Genomic DNA, 20597 nt, shown 5'->3' with positions numbered 1-20597 from the left:
GGACTGCCTAGGCCAGGCCACGTGTTTCCACACCTTTGACTGCTGCCTCGGTTTACTCACCGAGCGCTGACACGCTGCGCCATCTGCTCCCCGCTTACACACTATAAACGCACGTCCTTCCAGTAACGCCTTCCCTGATCACAAGTGACAGTCCTCCCTTCCAAGTGCTCGGCAGCTTTGTGTGTGTGTGTGCCAAGCAGGTACCTGGCACCTTGTAGGCCCTCTCTCATCATCATTTAAATACTTATCCTTGTTACTTTTCTTCTCCGAATCTTAATTCCACACTACATTTAGTGTCACTCCTGCGCAGGGCTTCCTGGTGGCTCAGCTGGTAAAGAATCTGCCTGCAATGCAGGAGACCCAGGTTCGATCCCTGGGTCGGGAAGATCCCCTGAAGAAGGGAATGGCGACCCGCTCCAGTATTCTTGCCTGGAGAATCCCGTGGACAGAGGAGCCTGGCAGGCTACAGCCCCTGGGCTCACACAGAGTCGGACACGCCTGAGCACCTAAAACTCCGCTTTTCCCGGGCGCCTGCATCAGAAGCCCCCGCTGCCCTGTCGGGCGTGGTGGCCCCTGCGGCGGGACTCTGCTCGTCCTCTGGACCACGGACACTGGAAGCCAACCTCTAACTGCACAAGGGTTAAAGGACGGCTCCTTACCTTTTTGCTTCTCATGTAGGAAAGGCGGCCCTCGTGCGCATCGGGGTAAGTGCAGAAGAGATACGTGGTGATGGCGTGCTTCAGGAAGGAGTCGCCAAGCATCTCGAGCCGCTCCAGGTTAAATCCATCGCTAGCGTTCGAAAGGGTCAAAGCCTGAAGAATGAGCCCAGGGTTGGGGCCAAGCGTCCTGGAGGAGTAGCCAGGAGAAGGGCTCTGCTCAGAAGCCGTCCTGTCCGGGGGCGCCTCCCCAGTCTCTGCAGTACCAGGCACGGCGGCCGTCACGGGACTTCCATCTGAGGTAGATGTGTTAGCATTTCCATCAAGGTATTTATTACTCAGTAGAGTACATTCATCGCTGGGCTTGGGCTGGTTCTCGTAATTGTATAAATTCTGAATGGGATATGAGGTAGTTGGTTGTACAGGTATTTCCTGCTTGTAGTAATTCAGATGGTTTCCTTGGCAAAAGTCTCTGTTAGCTAAATCGTAACTGCCATTGGCAAGACTTTTATTGTAAGAAAGACCATTAATTGCTGTCAGATCTGTTGAAACTTCAATTTGGAGCTTACCAGGTGACTCGCTGAACAACGTTCTGCAGTTCACAGACATTTGGTCATGATTTTCTAGAGAGGAGGTTCTATTAGCACCTTGATGTGCAGCATTTTCAGGGACGACAATTGTGCTATGCTTACAGTAATTCTCATTTTCAGCTGAAGAGGAGTTAGCAATTGAGATGAAAGATTTGCTGTCGATAGATTTTTTCCACCCGAAGTCTAAGTTAGGGTATCTGCAAAGACATTTTTTATAACTTTTCATCAGACCCTTCAAAGAGGCTAGGCTTAGAGTAAGCACAATCTGAGTAAAAGTTAAATAAAGATCAGTATAAATATATTCCTACCTTAGAAGAGAAATAAGGTTCCAAGGCAGGTGTCATCACTACTGGGAATTCTTCACAACATAAACCATGCAGTGGGACACGGCTCTCTGCGCTGGTTTATCCCCAACCCCGCAGCACTGTGTGGGGCTGAGTTCATGAAGCCTGGGGTCAGCCTAGCAGACCCAGGGCCACAGACTGCACGTGCTGGGGCTCTAGGCCAGCAGGGTGACTGGGGAATTTCGAGTAATTTACTCAATTTCTCTGTACCTTAGCTACCATCCCTGGAAGAGGAACCAATAATTCCTACCTCACAGGACTGTCCTAAAGATGAAATCATCTAACTAAAGCTATAGTGCTTAAACCAGTGTTTGACGCTGCAGTAAGTGACTGGTACTATTACAGAGTTCCTCAATTCCTGAACCAGCTTGCTCCTGCCAACTGGATAACCAAAATAAGTCTGAGTCATTAAACCAGTAATTTCCTTAGAGTGCAGAGACTTGACTAGTGAGAAGAAAACAACTGAAGACAACACTCTGAGGCAACTGCTGACTTTAACACGTATTTGATTTACAAGAGGAGGAGCCTTAAAATGTCAGCCCTGGGGCAGACAGCTCTTTCCATTCCTACCTGAACTGCCGCCACTGAAAAGGGAACGACTGGTTTTGACCTTAGGCTCTCCTCTGCCTCTGAGCAGCAGCAAACAATGACTCAACATACAGATGTTCACTCAGGAGTCACATGATGCATCTACTGCCGGTGTTAAATGCATATCCACATTTTCTTTCCAATCTTTTAAAAAATTATTCTACATAAAATTAAAATGTGAACTGAAGTCAGTGCTTTTTGCAAACGGGATTTCATGAGCCGTGTGCTTTCTGACGCACGGCACAGGCATACCTAAAATCCACAGGAAGTGATCTGACTCCCACACCAGCATCGCTGGCTGTCTGGGCTCTGAGCTCCTCTGCAGTCAGAAGGCAGTGAAGGCGGTAAAGTATGCTGGGGAGACAAACGGCTTTTCTCCACAGTGATGCTGGAATTGGATGTATAGCACAGAGTTCTGGAACTAGTATCTGTGAGTGAGCAAAACATGTGGCTAAATGTAAACTGTGGAGAGGTAAATATAAAGCAAGCACACAAGAGAATAAAAATGAAACTTAAAAATCAATTTCACTGATGAATAAAGACAAAAATCAGAAACACTAGCCAAATCTTATTTTTTAAAATGTTTTAAAAAATAACTCTTTAAAGAAAATGGGATTTATCCTAGGATTTCATGATATAATTGCTACCAGTGGACCAAGCATAAAAGCCAAACCTCTCATCATGCTTATCAAAAAGACATTCATTGTGTTGAGGTCTGACAGAAACAGCAAAATTCTATAAAGCAACTATCGTTCAATAAAAAAATTAATTAATTTTTAAAAAGGTATTCAAATGAAGTCGTATGCCACATTAATTAAAGCAAAACAAAACTGAAGGGTTGGGCAACTTCTAAAAAACTCACAAGTCACTCAATTCACTTGGTAAACATAAAACTCAAGCATCTTTCAAAATACTGTTATGCTAGTGACAATGAACTCGCTACCTGTTTATTCTGCAGGCTTTCCCACTTGGCTTTCCTCTTCTCAGCACTGCTTAGAGGAAGAGCTTTCCCCTTCTGATTCAAATGGCGAGGTGTCAAAAGATTAAGTCTAGAAAAATTTCAAAATAATCTTACCAAACAGACAAAAACAAGTTCACTCTGAGAGCGGCGCTACGACTTCAGGGCAGCTCACTGGGAGAGCTCATTCACACTGCAGACCCCTGCGCCAGACTCTGGGCAACGGCGTGTGCCAGTGACCTCCTGAGTTCAGGGCCTACACCCCGTGGGCCGCGGGGACCACAGACCTCCACATCTGCCCACTGACCTCAGGAAACAGCAGCACGGGTACAATCCAAGTGCCATCTCTGGAGTGCCTTACCGTGAAGACGTGTGGTCCACGTCCAGCAGCGGCTGGTTGAGATTGGTCAGGTCAAGGTTATACTTTGTTTTATAATACTCCGCAAAAGTTTCATACTCAGGGGAAGGAAATTTACTCAGGGGGGTAAGATCAGTATACACGTCAGCAACATAAAATCGATGAGGCTGATCAAAATTGCGGTATCTAAAAAACAAAAACAGTTTCCGTGACTTTCTGGTTTAAATCAACTATTCTCAAAACACAAACTGTTTTTAATATGAAAATGCAAGTTATGATTTTAAAGTAAGAGTTCAAAAGGTTAAAAATATATAATAGCAATGACACTTAAATTCTAACTAATACATTTCAAGTGAATTTAAGTCAAGAGGAACTATATTTATATCAAGTGAAAACTTGACTCTCCATTCTCTCCTATTTTACACATCATCCTTATTCTAAATATCTATACTTTGATAACACATGAAAGCCAAATGGCTCCTTTTGTTGCTCAGTCGCTAAGTCATGTCTGACTCTTTTCGACCCCATGAGCTGCAGCACACTAGGCTCCCCTGTTCATCACTACCTCCCAGAATTTGCTCAGAATCATGTCCGTTGAGTGAGTGATGCTATCTAACCATCTCATCCTCTGCCATTCCCTTCTGTTGTCTTCAGTCTTTCCCAGCATCAGGCATTTTTCCAAAGAGTCTGCTCTTCACATTAAGTGGTCAAAATATTGGAGATTAAATGGCTCCTTTAAATATCTCTAATTTCACCAATATAAACAGTATAGAAAACTTTCAATATCCAAGCAACCAAGTAAATAGTTTATATATTACCAACGCTAAACATGAAAGATTCTTGCCCCACAAAACATATGCTACTGTACCATTTCTGATATTGATAGGCTGGTATTAACTAACATTTAAAACATGGTATTGAGATGCAAAGTGAAAAAAGAAAAAACAAAAACAGAACAAAATCCAAAGACAACTGCAGCCAGTATTTTAATTCTTTTAAAAGTGTGATATTTAATCTTAATGCTCAAAAACTTTGTCCTCTAAATTTTTACCCAAAAGGTGGCATTAGTCGTAAAGAACCTGCCTGCAAATGCAGGAGACGTAAGAGACTCGGGTTTGATCCCTGGGTCTGGAAGAGTCCCCATGGAAGGGCACGGCAACCCACTCCAGTACTCTTGCCTGAAGAATCCCAGACAGAGGAGCGTGGTGGGCTATGGTCCACAGGGTCACAGAGGGTCGGACACAACTAAAGTGACTTAGCACACATACAACAAAGCATTGTAATTAACTATTTTCACTGCACTTAACACTATGCCTTTCAACAATTTTAATAAATTGTTATTTATAATCAAATTCTTTAAGACTTTGGGGATTAAAAGGATGGAGGTTTTACAAAGAAAGCCTATCAACATCATTTAGATGATCGGACCTTCACAAAGCAAAATCCCTTCACCAACGGCATTTCCGGCTTTGCTTTTATGTAAGTAAACTGGGGAGCACAGGCCTGTCACTAAGAGATACCTAAATTTTCCACTGGCCACATCAATGCCAGAGTCACAGCCCACCACATGGCCCATGTGAACAGGGGGAATCACCTCCATCAGGTTCGATTCCTGGGTTGGGAAGATCCCCTGGAGAAGGAAATGGCAACCCACTCCAGTGTTCTTGCCTGGGGAACCCCACGGACGGAGGAGCCTAGTAGGCTATAGTCCATGGGGTTGCAAAGAGTTGGACACAACTGATCGACTTCACTTTCTTTCTTTCCACTTAACACCTTACCTTGGAATGATAACTGCATCTTGGTAATCTTCTAATTTGAAAACAAAGGGAGTTTCTTTTGAATACTTTGTGCTGGGAATGCCTATGCGAGCTTCAGATTTCTCGATATCTTCCATGAATTTAAAGTCAATGTCCAAAGTGCTGGAGTCATTAACTTAGGGAAGAAAAAGATCTTTTAGCTTGTTAAAATATAATAATACAGGTAAGACCCTCCCTCAAGCTCTACCTTCATTCCATGTGCCTAATTCAGAGTTATCAAAGAGATTTCTGTACTATATTCAGTTAAGCTCATTGTTAAGCAACACGTTCATTTTTTAGCTACTATACAGACAATGCTTTAGAGTCTGGATCCTTCTTACCAACATTAAGAGGTAGAACACAGTAGGCTGAGTCCGCATCTGTGGGTTTAAATTCTAGTGCAGGTTTTTCAAGCCGAAGAATATGTGAGAATATATACTGGTGAAGTCTTGTGATCAACTCAAGCATTTGCAGAGATAACGTGAAACCAGACTTCTTCAACTCAATAGATATTGTAACCTCTCCAGAGCGTGTGTACACAGGAAAGTGCGGGATCTTCAGAGAAAGAAAAATAAAGCCCAAGGTTAGCCAAGATTTCAGTCCATTATAAATAGTTAACTTCAGAAGAGGAATGATGCTTTCTATCAGAGAAACAGAAGAGACACTTCCAATTTTAAAATAGTGACCATCTTGAGGTAACAAAAGACAGTTACTTTTAAAGTCCCTTTTTCTGTTTTTTAAGAAAAAAAAAAAAAACAACGACAGTCCAACATAAAAGGTCACCACGAAACGTCCACCTGAGGTATGGGCTTGGCTGTCAGTATTCCAAAGCATCTTGTGGTGTCCTCAGGGGGGTAGAGCTTCCGCCTTCTGAAGTTGAGCTCATCAGGTAAAGGTGTTGTCAGGACCATTCCAATCACATACAGGTAACAGGGCTGACCGGGCTTGGGATAGCTCTCCCTCAAACATTCTGGAATCTGGGAGTGGAAAGAAAAATGTAAGCAATAAGTCCAAGTGTATTCACCTTTTTTCCAGATGTTGGCAAGAAAACAAATTTTTTCCCTGGCTTTACTAAGAGCTGATGAGAGAAAACGAAGACCCAAGGCAGGAGACCTCCTCATTTACTTAACCTCCCTGGAGAGGCGGCACTGTTGGGTGTGCAAGAACATATAAAACCATCAAACACCGCAGGGTCTTTTAATACAATACTATTCATTTGACGTGGGCTTCCCTAGTGGCTCAGTAGTAAAGAATCCGCCTACCAATGCAGGAGACATAGGTTCAATCCCTGGGTCAGAAAGATTCCCTGAAGAAGGAAATGGCTACCCACTCCAGTATTCTTGCCTGGGAAATCCCATGGACAGAGGAGCTTGGTGGGTTAAAGTCCATGGGTTGCAAAAGAGTTGGAACACAACTTAGCAACTTAACAGCAACATTTCATTTGATCTATTTCTTTTGACTAGAGAACAAACTCTTTTCTTCCCTAGGTTTCTTAGTCTTTACTCACTGTTGAATATCAGAAAATAAAAGTAGCCAAGTTTTTAAAAATCCTACATAATCCTGAAACTCACAGATAACCTTTAGTAACACTGTCACATACCATATCATCTTCCAGACTTTTCTGGAATAAATGTATACATTCCAGAATAAATGCACATAAATATATACAGATACATATTTTTCATTACAAATGGAACCACAAAACAAAGACTGTATCACCGATTTTTACCTCTGGTTACTACAATGAGAATATCTTTCAGGGTCCATACAAGTTAGTACTATTTTTAATGGCTGTCTGATTAAAGGAGTAAACTATGACTTAAACTAAGCTAAGTTTCTAAACTTCCAGTATTCATTTAACCCCATCCAATAGTCTTACAGTTTCCAAGGCTCAATAATATAAATAATTACATCTACAGTTACAAGGTGCAGAAACGCTGGCTAAGAGATATAGTTACTAGAGTATCACACAGGACAGAATGCACCTGTTAGTTACACAGGATGCAAAGCAGTACTCTGCTTCTCAAAACACTTATTAGTGGTGGCATCTGTCACATGAGACTAGCCCAAGAGCCTCCAGGGTAATGTTAGAGTAGGAAAACTGGATTTGAGAAAATAAGCAGTTCAGAAAATCAGATAACTTAATTCCTGATTTTTGCAAAAGTGACATGATTTTGAATCTTGAAAATGCTTAGCTAGGGGCAAACTTTTTAAAAAAAAGTAAAAACTCAATAAAACTGCAAAAAATAAATAAAAAGAATCATATTTAAGCTAACATCAAAGTACATAGCAAATTTCTGCTTTTGTTTGGGGGTTTAAAAATAAGGTAAAAATATTGACTAATTATTTTTTAAATAAGTACTCCAGCCCCATATGGTTACAGCCACAGATCCAGCTAGACACGACATGTTGTAAAAGCTGACTATGACTCGTCAGGCCACACCCTGACTCCTGACAAGTCACCAGGCTGACGCCTGTCGCGCGCCCCTCACCCTGAACGGGCACGCGCCTGTTTTATCACACACACCCCCGAGGTCTCAGTCCCCAGTGTAAGATAGAGAGAGGACCTGGCCACTAAAGTGAATGAAACAAAGAACGTCTGTTTAAATGACATTCATTCATTCTGGATAGAATGTGATAAATAAACACAAGAATCTTTTGAGAAGAAAAACAAACAGCGATGTCTGCAGTGACAAAGAGCACGTGTTGCACATGTGAGCGTGAAGGGGCTGCTGTCAGAGGAGCAGTGAACGAGGCAGGGAACACGCTGAGACCCACGGGCTGGGCTGAATCACACGTGTTTGGGAAGCCACGCAAAGCAGTCGGGGCCTGGTACAGCAAGCAACAGAAAGTCAGAAAGGCTAGATTCGTATTTGGTTCTAACCAATACTAACTGCTTTTGGGTAGCACTGTCTTCGTTTCGTGGAACCTGGTCTTCCTGGAACACTGGTCTCTTCTTCATCGTGTAAATCCAGCTCTTCCTCGTATTTAACAGTCTCCTTCCCAACTGGCATCAAATGGTCATCCAGTTCACCTAAGAAATGTAAAGAGAAGGAACGTGATTTTATAATAAAACGCTCAATCCTGATTTTGCCTAATTAATCAGTGGGTCATCCAGAGCAGCTCTGCCTTAGGAAACGACTGGACAAATCACGAAAACCAAAGCGTCTGTGCTTTTAGCAACAGAAAAGTAATCAGATGTGATGACTGAAGGCAAAGTCTATTGTGACATTCATATATCCAGTATGATGAGGACTATAAATTCTGTTTTAAGACTCAAAAATAAAAACATGCAAATAGGAAAACAGTATCAGATCATCCCTTTACGAATGCCACTGGAAGACAAGTCTTTCATTTGTACACAAATATAGACTAATTTGAGAAACCGATACATTAAAACACAAAACATAAATGTTCACGATTCAACAGTCAGAAGACGTTACTACATTTATATATTTAAAAGGAGTTAGAAATGAGAGCAAATAAATCACAGTTGCTCAGCTGTGAAAAACAGAACTCCTCCATCTTACAGGGTCTTCAAGTTACATCACACTTACATCTATCCTCCCCGAAGCACACCAACATCAACGCGTTCACAGCCCACAAAACCCTGGAGACCCATAAAGCCCTTGAGGTGCTTTTGTTTTACAATGTTTTTAACTTTATTTTTATCTACATGTGCTTTTCACACACTCTTACCAATTTTGTGCAGTTTTTCACAGCAAATGAGAGCCACGACTCTTTCAGCCAATCGAATGCAGCTCATTGGGGGACCCTGGAAGTAACCAAAAAAACATATCCACAGTATATGCATGGAGCTGGAGTATTGTTGGCGCATAAAACACAGATGAAACCTCTGCCCTGGTATCCTTAGAGCTGAAATTTACCAAAGTTCTTCATTGTGAGAAACATCAGCCAGTTTAAAAAAAATCCTATTGCCTATATTTGAAAAGCCATCTTTAAAAATCCTGCCCAGTAAAACCTACACCAGTTATCATTAAGAGCTTACAATCTTGATGAATTTAAATTTCAGTAAGAATTTAGTGTATCAGCATTAAGACCAAGGACAGCAATTGTATACAGGTATATTTTCCAATCAACAACAAAATAACTAGAACAGCCCACCTATATTTAATGAATTCTGTGTCACTTAAGGATCTAAAGCCACAACTCAATGATGCTGACAGAAATGTTTAGAGTCGTAAGATTTTAAAGGAATCTTCAGAGGTCCTCTAGCCTAATTCACACAGTCTACAAATTACATATATATAGTCTATTGAGGACTCGAACATGTAGTTGACTACAAAAGAGATTTCTAAATGTACTTTTTAAAGTAGATTTAAAGCCAAATTTACCTATAACTCGCACATCCTTAGAGAAGCTGAAAACAAATCTGTTAACGACATTAACTTTAAGGCACAATCATTTCTTTTTCTAAACTTACAACAATGGAGGCTCGAAGAGGTGAGTTAATTGGCAGATAAAGAGTTGAATAAAATGTACCATCAGGCAACTCTCGGGTTCTACATTTAGGAGCCAGATGAGTAAACGGATCACTTGGTAATCTAGCACAGTATCTGTGGGGGGAAAAAAAGAAATGGTGATGCTGAGTCTACAACTGAGAAAAAATCTGATATTCACATTTGATTTCTTATGTTCCTCTTCCCCTCTACTGGATAGGTATTTATATGTGTGGTTTCAGCATCACTGCTTTAAACTTTCAATAAGATGGACTAGTATGTTTATATATATATATAAAACAAACTCTGAGATGACGTTCTGTATCTGTACTGTCCAACAGGGAAGCCACTGAGCTCCTGAACTGTGCCAAGGGCAGCTAAGGAACTAAACTTTTTTACTTTAATTTTTATTAAAATTGATACTTGAGTGTCAACAGCTGTATATGTCTAGTGCTATGACTGGACAGTGCAGAAAGTACTGTTCAGAATCCATGAAGGGAGCAAACGGCCAGTGTTTGTTCCTTAATGATCGCCAACAATTACGGGGGCCTGTGCAAGGCAGGCATCGGGGTGGGCCCGGTGTTCACCCAAGGAGGGCAGGAAGACAGCTGGGCCGCCCCACACCAGCACAAGGAACGCGGGCAGGAAGCCGGCTCTAAGGGAGCTTAGCCCGAGCAGGGAGGGTGCTGGGACAGGAAGCCAGCCTGGCAGGGAACGAGATGCAAACAATGAGGCCACGGACGGGCCGCAACGCCGCGAGGCCAGGACCCGTGCACCGAGGGCGCCTCAACACGGTGGCAGCCCCCCGGGGGAGGGAGACGCTACGTACGGGGAGCCTGAACAGGAATTAATCTGACGACAGTGGGAATCAGATTTCTCACTATTAAAAAAGCCAGCCAGGGACAAAAAGAGGACAGCAAGAACAAACCCTCCGGTGTCTAGTAAAACTGGAGCTACCCACAGACAGGTAGGCAGGTACAGACAACGCAAGTGAAAAGGCATGAGTGTGTTTCCCAGCTCCACTTGCTGAACAGCCTGGTAGCAATAATACTCCGGAGGCAATGAACACACCTTGGTTTCTAAACACAACTCATTCTCCACTAAAAGGAGCCAGGACCTTTTGGAGAAATCGCCAATATCTAGCCTGGGGCAGGGAAACTGTGAGTCTAGAACATCTTGTGTGCCATAAAATACAGAAATGTCCAAAGAATAATGGTGACATGTTAAAAAGACACTGAAGTTACACCGAAGGGGTCCTCACCAGCCAAATTTTACACAATTTTCACCTCAAAATAAGAAACGAGAGTAAAAGACTAAAAATGAGCAAAACAGGAGTCCATTAGTTCACACTGGATAAAAAAAAAGGAACAAATAAACAGAGAAAAGAGAAAGCTCTTTCTCATAGTAAAATGACAACTAATAAATGCTGAAAGAATTAGGGAGTCAGAAAATCCCCATTTGGAAAACATCACAGAAATAATCAATCCAGGCAAGAAATATCAACGGGTGAAAACTGAGGAGAGGGATAAATTTTATATAATCGCAAAATATCTCCCCATGAAATATTCAAGAATTATAAAAAGGAAAAAGGAAATTTTACAGCAGAGAAAGCTGGCAGACCTTACGCAAGTGACGAAAGTCACCACCATCATCAGAGGACAAATCTAACTGGGACTAAGTGACCCAGTTAGAATGTAAGGAATCCAGCATCACTTCAGCGACGTGCTGGCCAAAAACATATAACCGGGGTCCAGTCATGAGAACATACCAAATAAACCCAAACTGAGAGGGAGACGACGCAATGACTGGCCTGCCATCTTCTAAACGTTCAAGGTCATTCAAGCCCAAGAAAGGTGCCAGGGTGAAGCAAACCAGACAGATGAGGAAAACGAGTACAACCCGCGGCCCTGGGCTGGACCCTTCCCCTCCAGAGAACGTTCTTGGGAAACCTGAATGGGTCTTCTCTGGGTGTTCTTTGCAGTATTCTTGCAATATTTTAAAGTTTAAAACTGTTCCAAATAAAAAGTTAAAAAGAAACGCTTACATTTTCTGCTCCTATTTTGCCTCTGCATGAAATCTATCCTGATACATAATCTAGCTATGCATCTGCTTTCCTTAGTTCTTAAAAATGTTATCACCAAATCAAGACAAAGTATTGATAAAACAGCATGTACTTAAAAAAAAAAAAAGTTTCAAGTCTTCCATTCCTGCTAAAGGAAAATTCAATGGCTGCCAACACTTGACACAAAACAAGTTTCAAGATTTAGAAAAGAACAGTGAGCATTGCAAAATTAATTTCAAAGCAATTAAAATATGTATGCATTCATTAGGTCAGCCTTGCCAATTAGAAGGGAAACATTTATTTCTGCACAATACTAGTTTTGCATTCTGACAAAAAAAACAATGAACAGAAAAAAGCAACTTCTTTTTCTTTCTGTCACTGAGGCATCACAGGCCATAAATGGAGATTGGTTATTGCTTGCAGATGGTGAACAACACATTACTTACAGATTTAGAAGAAATCTCATGATTCTCACAGGTTTGCTACCACGTGGCCTGTGGCCGTACCTGTTGACGTGCCCAATGGCCGTGTTGATTGTGACGCGGGGACCGTCCTCAGGCCTCAGCACATACGGTGGGAAAATATCGTCGTCATCCACCACGGGCTCCGTGTCGGCCTCCCCGGTATCAACCGACTTGGAACATTTGTTTCGCAAGATCTGAACAGTTTCAGAACAGAATTTATGAAACAAATGCCCTTCCTGCCACTAGCTGTCTGCCTCTGAACCTACGGAAAAGCTCCCTTGACATGAAACATTTCTCTCTCCTAAACACATACCTCAATACTCCATAGCTACATGCTGCAGACAGTTTTCCCCACTGCATCCTTCCCAGCTCCAGTCACATGGAGATGTTCCCATACGGGGAACAAGACACTGAACTACACCTACCTACCAGCACGCACGTGATCGCCAGTCTTACATGAGTATCTGGGCTGTGTCATCACTCTCAAACCACTCCACCACTCAGTCAACCAGGACGACACCATCCACATGAACAGTACACTTCCTAATCTTCCCCAATAACCTATATGACCATTTTCACTGCCATTTTATTGTGAAATACTGCTGGCTCTGTGCAATTACCCTCAACTGTCTAATAATGTACCCACTGCACACCTCTGTTGAGACTATTCTCTGAAGATACAACTGTTTTTATTATTTCTGTATGCATAGGAGTAACTTGCAGATAACATGTGAATCTTACCTTTTCAATAGCTTTGTATGTTTTAAGGTCTTCTTCAAAACTCTTTATTTTATCTGTATCTGCTAACATTACATAATTAGAGATGGGTGCCCTCGCTCTTCCCTTAGACTGAACATAGGATCGATACTCCGTGGGCAGATCAAAACGAACCACCAAGTTGCATTTCGGTATGTCAACACCCTCTTCCACAATACTTGTTGCAATAAGCAGGTTGGTTTCATGTGCTCGAAATTTCCTAAGTACCTGGAAAAATTCCACCAAGAAAACGAATTCTAAAAAACTTTCCAAAGAAAAGAGCATAGTAAAATTAAGGGACAACTGTAATCTGTGACAATACTCTGAGCACTCTTAATCCAGGCCAGGCTAAAAACAATGACAGTATCACACAAAACTCGAGATGCCATGAACATTTGGGCAAAGAAACTCTGATTTAAAGACATTGTCAGCTGAACGTAACTTGAAAGAAATCAAAGTGCCTTTCTACTTTAGAGAAGCACCCATGGACAAGTCATAGTCTTCCAGCTAAAGACACTGGCTTCTTTAATAACCATCAGAGTGACCAAACGAACTCACTTCTGAAATCCTGTTGCTATTCTGAGCCTCCCTATGGGACCTACGTCTGTGAGCCTATGCCAACATCCCTCCAAAGATGTCAAAACTCCGTCACTAAAATCCCTAAATCACTTGGAATTAAAAACTACAAGCAAAGCATCATTTATTTTCTGACATCTTGGGACATACTTAATTTAAGGGATCAGAAATGATTTTTTTAAGTGAAAAATTTTTTCATGCTAGATTTCAGATAACATCATTTCCCAATTCAGCGTAAGTTAAATAAGAAATTAAGTTGGGTTTTAGACTGATCTGTCAAGACTCTGGCTACTGAATTCCCCAAACTTGGGAGTATTATCAAAGAAAAATGACTTCAACATGAATTATTCTGCTACTTTTAACTTAAACAACAAATTTTACATAAAAAGTTTTTATTTGCAAGCCAGGAACACTATGTTAGATTTTATCATCTTTACAGTGCTATTTCCTATATCAAATCTTAAATAAAAAGCATGAAAAAAAATTAAACCAAAAATCTTTAAAATATATTGCTGTTTTTAAAATAGTAAACCAAGGTAGGACTTTCAATAGCAAACAAAACACGTTCTAGGAAAAAAATTTCAGTTTGTTGCTTCAGAATTGTAACAAGTCAACAAGGGTTATATTTACACGAGCTGTCTTCTTCTATGAAACGTAGGTGTGTGTCCTCCGCCCCATAAAGGAAAATAAAATGGCTGATGGCAATTAAGACACAAAATTGATTTACCAGACAGGTATTCTAATTCTACACATGAGAATCATTGTTCGGCTACCTCAAGGGAAACGGTGAGTCTCTGTTTATGAGGACTCTATATCACCAAAAATGTGCAGAGGAACTATAAAGAGACGGGGTTCCTATGGGCAGAGTTTATATATGTTCTGAAAACTGTTACTGCAAAATTATTTTCACTTAGCTTACCTCTTCCTGTTTTCTGAATTCCGCTTCCATCTGTTTGTTCCGAGGCTGATTCTTTCCGATGCCATGTCCAGTTATAAAATTGCTGCTGATGTAAGCCAGCTCTGGATCTTGTTTGCCAGCTTCCTTTATCAATCTAAGAAAATTATACATATTTGGAAGTTAAGCATTGCTGAGGGGAAAAAATTTAAACTTTTGTTTGTAAGGTCTCTCTGAAAATGGAAATACAGGTATTTTTTTTTTTGCCAACATACCTAACAAAATAGCCTTGGTATTTTTTTTTCCCCAAATAGCTTAAAAAGAAATCACTGTCACTCTTCTCTGTGTGGATCTGTACACCGAAAGCTTAGGACACCAAAGACAGGGTTGATTTACACGACACGGGTGAACGAAATGGTCACGTCCCTCAGACTTTCTAATTTGGCAGTAATGAGCTTCACAGAAATGTGGCCTGGGAAGTGACAGCGCCAGGCAGAGAGAAACATGGACTCTTCATCTGTTCTGGCTTTAGGCCAAGACTTCTAATGAAAAAGCCACACACACTCTCTCTCTGAAACACTCTTCCCTAAGCGCACACACAACTTGCCGCAGTGGTCATGCCCCTGTCTCTATGACCAGCTTACGGAGAGTTAAGTACCAAACACCCCAAGGGAAATTTCATTCTCCTCTCTCTCCATGTAGTAAGTCCTAGCTGCGCGTGCAAAGGAAGAAGCATGTTATTTCTGTTCGGTTTACCCCAGTGCCCTGTCCCCCTGGAAGGAGGGCTCCAGGGCAAGGAAGGCCTCCATCCACTGATAAGCATCTCCATTCCCAGCACTTTGTGGCCCTGCGGCCGGCCACTGACCACAGTTCTGCATGAAAGGCCACTGAGCTTCGGCCCTGCAAGGCTAAGAGAGCTCGCCTCCCTGCAAGGCTGAGATAACTCCCCTCCCATCCCAGCAGGAAAGAGAAAAGGCTCTTGAGCTCATCCCCCTTCCTGCCTGCTCCCCTCTATCAACCCTGAAAGCTTGTCCCCGAAAGCGGGCCCTTGGCTACAAAATGAAAAAGAGCGACAGGACAGGCTCACGTTACATGGGTGCAGAAGGTTAACAGTTAGTGTTGCCATTACAGCTATTTTGGAAATATCCACATTGGAAAACTCAGCACATAGGATAAATGGTTCCACACCTGACCTAAGTGATCCCATATGGTTCCTCTGAAGTCATACAACATAGCACAAATTCCTAATAGAAAATTGCATTTTTAAGTCAAACCATTCTTTTTTTTTTTTTAATAAGTACATGAAACAGACTAATATCAAAGTCCTGGGAGAAACCTTGAGTGGCCATCTAAAATATCTTCCTGCCTCCAAATCAGTGAAACACTGGCATGCCTAGGTTAGTTTGAGAGTCTGCTCTACAGTTCAAATGCTTAAAATGTTCAAAATCAGAAAGTTCTTTAATATGTTCCAAGATTTGTTATTATGAACTTATGATGTCAGTAACAGAAAGCAGTGTTACACGCAAATTGCATGTCCCAACATCTAAAATATGAAATCAATTACTGTAGAAATAATATGTACTTCCAAATTTTAGTTTATGTAAACAAGCATCAATTTGAACAAAACAGAGGTTTAAAAATGCATTTCCAGTTACTCATAATTAGGCAGAGACTGTATTTTAATTTGCCTAAAATAATAAATCTGGTAGACTTCCAACTAGCTGAGAACTGAAGCACGAAGAGTACTTTTATTTCTCCTTAATGAGACCCTCGTCAGGACTGCGGTCAGCAGAAGAAACAAGAAGCACATTAATAAACAAAGTCCCCTGTAAGCGGCAATTAAATGCTTTTATATACCTACGCTTACAATGTTTAAAAAGGAAAAATTTCTCCATCAGATAAATTTAAGGAATCCCTACAGACAAAGCTATGGGCTTCCAGAAAAACAAAACGAGGTCTACTGTTGTCAGGGCACTTGTATTAATAAGGACTACACTATCTGCCCAGAGATTTCACGGTACCACAGAACTGCTAGGATGGAATTTTGTGCCTTTTAATTTTATACTGAGTTTATGTGAGTTGTTTCACAAGCAAGTTGTCTGATAAAGAATGCTGTTCTCTATAGCGCAGAGCTTCTCAAACAGTCTCTAACAAAGAAGTGATTATTTTTTTCCTGTTTTCAAATTCACCTGAAAACAGTGTTTTTGTAAAATTCCATGAAAATTATCTAAGAAAACTTAAAAAGTATTAAAATTTAATGGCCAATTGTATAATATTCAGCAGACATAATTTACTCTGAAAACCAGAAGAGCTGGTGCTTACCCTCCGTCTCTGTAACTTCCTCACCGAGGCCAGCACAGGCCCACACTGTGCGCACACAGCCTCCCCAAGTACAACGTCAGGCGGTAAGACTGTGGTTTTTGTAAACAGTGTCTCTCACTAATGACTCAGTAAGAAAGGGAGGTATTATCACTATTTTATAGATGAAGATGTTGAGGCTTTAAAAAGTGAAATAACTTGCACAGAATATACACCTAAAAAGTGAGTGAAGATAAAAAGAACCAGGACCCCTCGGAGAAATGGCTGATTCCATGGCTGGAGCAAGAAAAACACAGGATAAGCCTGGAACACCTTGGCGTACCAGAAAGTCAGGCAGGGTTCAAAAATCAGAAGGATCGGGGCATGTCGAAAGGAGACAGGCACTAACCTCAAAAAGCCCCCAATGGCCCAGGGTGGACTAACTTATAAAAAAAACTAACCCAGCATCAGATCATAACCAAGGTATAAAATAAACAAACATGAGTTCACAGTGATAAAAGAACCTGACTCAACAAATATAAACAGATAAATAGGATAAAAGAGACATGTTTTCCTTACAGAAGAATTTCAGTAACACACATAGAGAAGCCCCTCTCCAGGCATGAAGCTGAATTCCTCCCTCCCCAGGATAAACTAGCTTTGGTGACTTGCTTCCAAAGAATTAAGTAAGAAATAAGAAAAATAATAACTTCACAGTGGAGGAAGCTGGCAAGTGCAATCATAATCACGTGATGAAGTTTAACATCACCCATGATGTTCTGTGTCAAGACCACAAATCCCTCTAAGATAAAGCAACAAGAAGGACACCTCATATCTGCAGCCTTCTTTCAAATGCTAAAACCCAGTCTAATCCTGAGAAAAACATCAGACAAATTCAAACTGAGGGGCAGTCTACAAAATATCTGACCTGTCCTCCTCACATCAAAGTTGTCAAAAACAGGGAAAGAACAAGACGCCATAAGAGACCAAAGGAGATTAGAGAAATAAAACAACTAAATGAACTCTGGTACACCTTGGATTAAAAAGAAGACATTAATGGGAAAACTGGGGAAATCCAATAGAGTCTAGAAGTTAGTTAATAGTAATACACCAATGTTAGTTTCTTGGTTGCAATAAATGTACCCTGATAGGGTAAGATGTTACTGACATAAGACATGGGGGAAACCCGCAATGGGTATGGGGAACCGCAGTACATCCCTGCAACTTTTCTGTAAAGACAAAGCTACTGGGAAAAGAAAGGGGTAGAGGGATGGGGGACAGAGAGAAGACATCAACCCAGGTTTCTTCAATGCCAAAGTCACACAATACTAATAAATCACACAGTGAAAAGTGCTCTAGACTTGGAGAGTGGAACTCACTTTCTGGCACTTGATCCTGGAGTTATTTCAGAAAGTCACAAACTGTTATCTTCTTCATCTATGACAGAGTAAAAACATCTATCTTCTTCCCTCATGGAGTGTTCTGAAATTTTAAAACTGTATAAAGGTACCAGACATGAACAATGGACTGGTGCCAAACTGGGAAAGGAGTACATCAAGGCTGTATACTGTCACCCTGTTTATTTAACTTACATGCAGAGTATATCATGCAAAATGCCAGGCTGGATAAAGCACAAGCTGAATCAAGATTGCAGGGAGAAATATCAATAACCTCAGATACACAGATGATACCACCCTTATGGCAGAAAGCAGAGAGGAACTAAAGAGCCTCTTGATGAAAATGAAAGAGGAGAGTGAAAAAGCTGGCTTAAAATTCAACATTCAAAAACTAAGATCATGGCATCCAGTCCCATCACTTCATGGCAAATAGACAGGGGAAAAAAGGAAACAGTGACAGACTTTATTTTCTTGGGCTCCAGAATCACTGCAAATGGTGACTGCAGCCATGAAATTAAAAAGATGCTTGTTCCTTGGAAGAAAAGCTATGACCAACCTAGACAGCGTATTAAAAAGCAGAGACATCACTTTGCCAACAAGGTCTGTATAGTCAAAGCTGTGGTTTTTCCAGGAGTCATGTAAATGGATGTGAGAGCTGGACCATAAAGAAAGCTGCGTGCCAAAGAATTGATGCTTTTGAATTGTGGTGTTAGAAAAGATTCTTGAGAGTCCCTTGGACTGCAAGGAGATCAAACCTGTCAGACCTAAAGGAAATCAGTCCTGAATATTCATTGGAAGGACTGATGCTGAAGCTGAAACTCCAATACTCTGGCCACCTGATATGAAGAACTGACTCCCTGGAAAAGACCCTGATGCTGGCAAAGATTGAAGGCAGGAGGAGAAGCGGGCGACAGAGGATGAGATGGTTGGATGGCATCACTGAAATCGATGGACATGAGTTTGAGCAAGCTCCTGGAGTTGGTGACTGACAGGGAAGCCTCGTGTGCTGCAGTCCATGGGGTCGCAAAGTCAGACGTGACTGAGCAACTGAAATGACTGATATAAAGGTAAATTATAGACGATAAAGCCCTAAATATATAAGGCAAAAGAAAAACTATAAACCCAAGACTGTACATATACAACATTATATATAGAAGTAGCTATTTTTATTTTTGATTAGGAGAGTAGAAAACTGCCCATGTATTACAATAGCTTCTACTCCCATGAAACTGTTTGCTGAAGAATGGTTTTTCCTCCCATTAAATTGATGGAAGGAAAGAATCTGGATTTCAGGAAGTTTTTCTAAGCTTATTAAAAAGCTTACTGGAACAAGACCTCTATTGTATATTTAATTAGCTGCCCATAAGGTAAATCCTCAAACCACTCCTGACTCATCATCCAACACTAAATTCCAGGCACATTTTATGAAAGTTGATCGCAATTAATCTGATCCTCAAAGTCAACAGGAAGTAACACCGATTTCTGATAAACCTTTTCAGGCTAATATTCCTTCAGTGGAAACTGGCACATCTCCATACTTACAAACATATGTAGAAAAAAGGGAAAAGGAAGAAAATGAACCCCCACTTCTCTCCAAGCCCCAGAAAATGTACTTAATTCTTAACCCATCCTGTATGGGGCACAGAGTCCGTCTAGAACTCGGCTTAGAACTGTGCCAACATTACACTTTTCTGACCCCAAAAATGCTTTTCCCCCATTCTAAAAAATAACCCAAGTAGTCGTGCACTCCCTGGACTGCCTCTTGGCAGTCTTCCCACTGTAAAGCACTGGTTTTTAGTGTTCTGTGATACCCAAGGGCATGATGATTATACAAAGAAGTGGAGACGAGGAGGCAGAATATCAGGATTCTAGAATTGTCTCTGCAATTGGCCGGCAATTTAACTCAGAGCAAGTCACTTTTCCTCCAGAGGCTTTCCTCTTTTTTTTTTCTTATAAGACTAAGTGGGTTGGATTAGTCAATGAAGTTCCTTTCCAACTTTAAACTTCTGATTTCGATGTAATTCACTACCTAAAATTATTTTACTTCGTATCCATCATCAGGATCGGGCCCAACGACTATGAAAACTTCCAGACTGAAAACCGCCAGATGACGACCCCAGAGGCCAATCTCTCGTTACTCAAGTACATTCTCAAGTCAGAAGCAGTTTTTTTTTTTTTTTTTTAAACCCCAAATTACCTCAGGAAACAAAGTTTAATTTCTCCTCAGAGATCAATACTTGCAGAAAAGGTTCTTAGGGATCAACTTTGGCCAATTAATAGATCTTATAGAAACAAGTAGTTTGAAGTACAAAATAAGGACTCTTTTTGGCCCTTACAAATAATACAGCATCCATCCACAAATCAAAAGAAATATACATTAAGTGACCATGTGACACAAG

General features: G+C 41.2%; 1 protein-coding gene across 9 annotated transcripts in view; it reads right to left on the bottom strand.

Moving 5' to 3' along the window:
- Positions 1-20597, bottom strand: part of DICER1 (dicer 1, ribonuclease III) — a 73497-nt gene that overhangs the window by 16137 nt on the left and 36763 nt on the right. For all 9 annotated transcript variants that reach the window (XR_006273519.1, XM_043489381.1, XM_043489387.1 and 6 more), the window contains 13 exons: positions 14528-14660; positions 13018-13260; positions 12319-12470; positions 9735-9867; positions 8990-9065; positions 8185-8324; positions 6088-6267; positions 5632-5845; positions 5273-5426; positions 3498-3680; positions 3122-3227; positions 2431-2606; positions 660-1443 (listed from right to left, as the gene is read on the bottom strand). Coding sequence is in view for 8 of the 9 variants with exons in the window: in XM_043489381.1 (XP_043345316.1) it covers positions 660-1443; positions 2431-2606; positions 3122-3227; positions 3498-3680; positions 5273-5426; positions 5632-5845; positions 6088-6267; positions 8185-8324; positions 8990-9065; positions 9735-9867; positions 12319-12470; positions 13018-13260; positions 14528-14660 (2674 nt within the window). In the remaining variant the exon portion in view is untranslated. The remainder of the gene's footprint in view (positions 1-659; positions 1444-2430; positions 2607-3121; positions 3228-3497; positions 3681-5272; positions 5427-5631; positions 5846-6087; positions 6268-8184; positions 8325-8989; positions 9066-9734; positions 9868-12318; positions 12471-13017; positions 13261-14527; positions 14661-20597) is intronic.

Source organism: Cervus canadensis, chromosome 17 (assembly GCF_019320065.1).
Source record: "Cervus canadensis isolate Bull #8, Minnesota chromosome 17, ASM1932006v1, whole genome shotgun sequence".
Lineage (NCBI taxonomy): Eukaryota > Metazoa > Chordata > Mammalia > Artiodactyla > Cervidae > Cervus > Cervus canadensis.
This window is presented reverse-complemented; position numbering and strand designations above follow the sequence as displayed.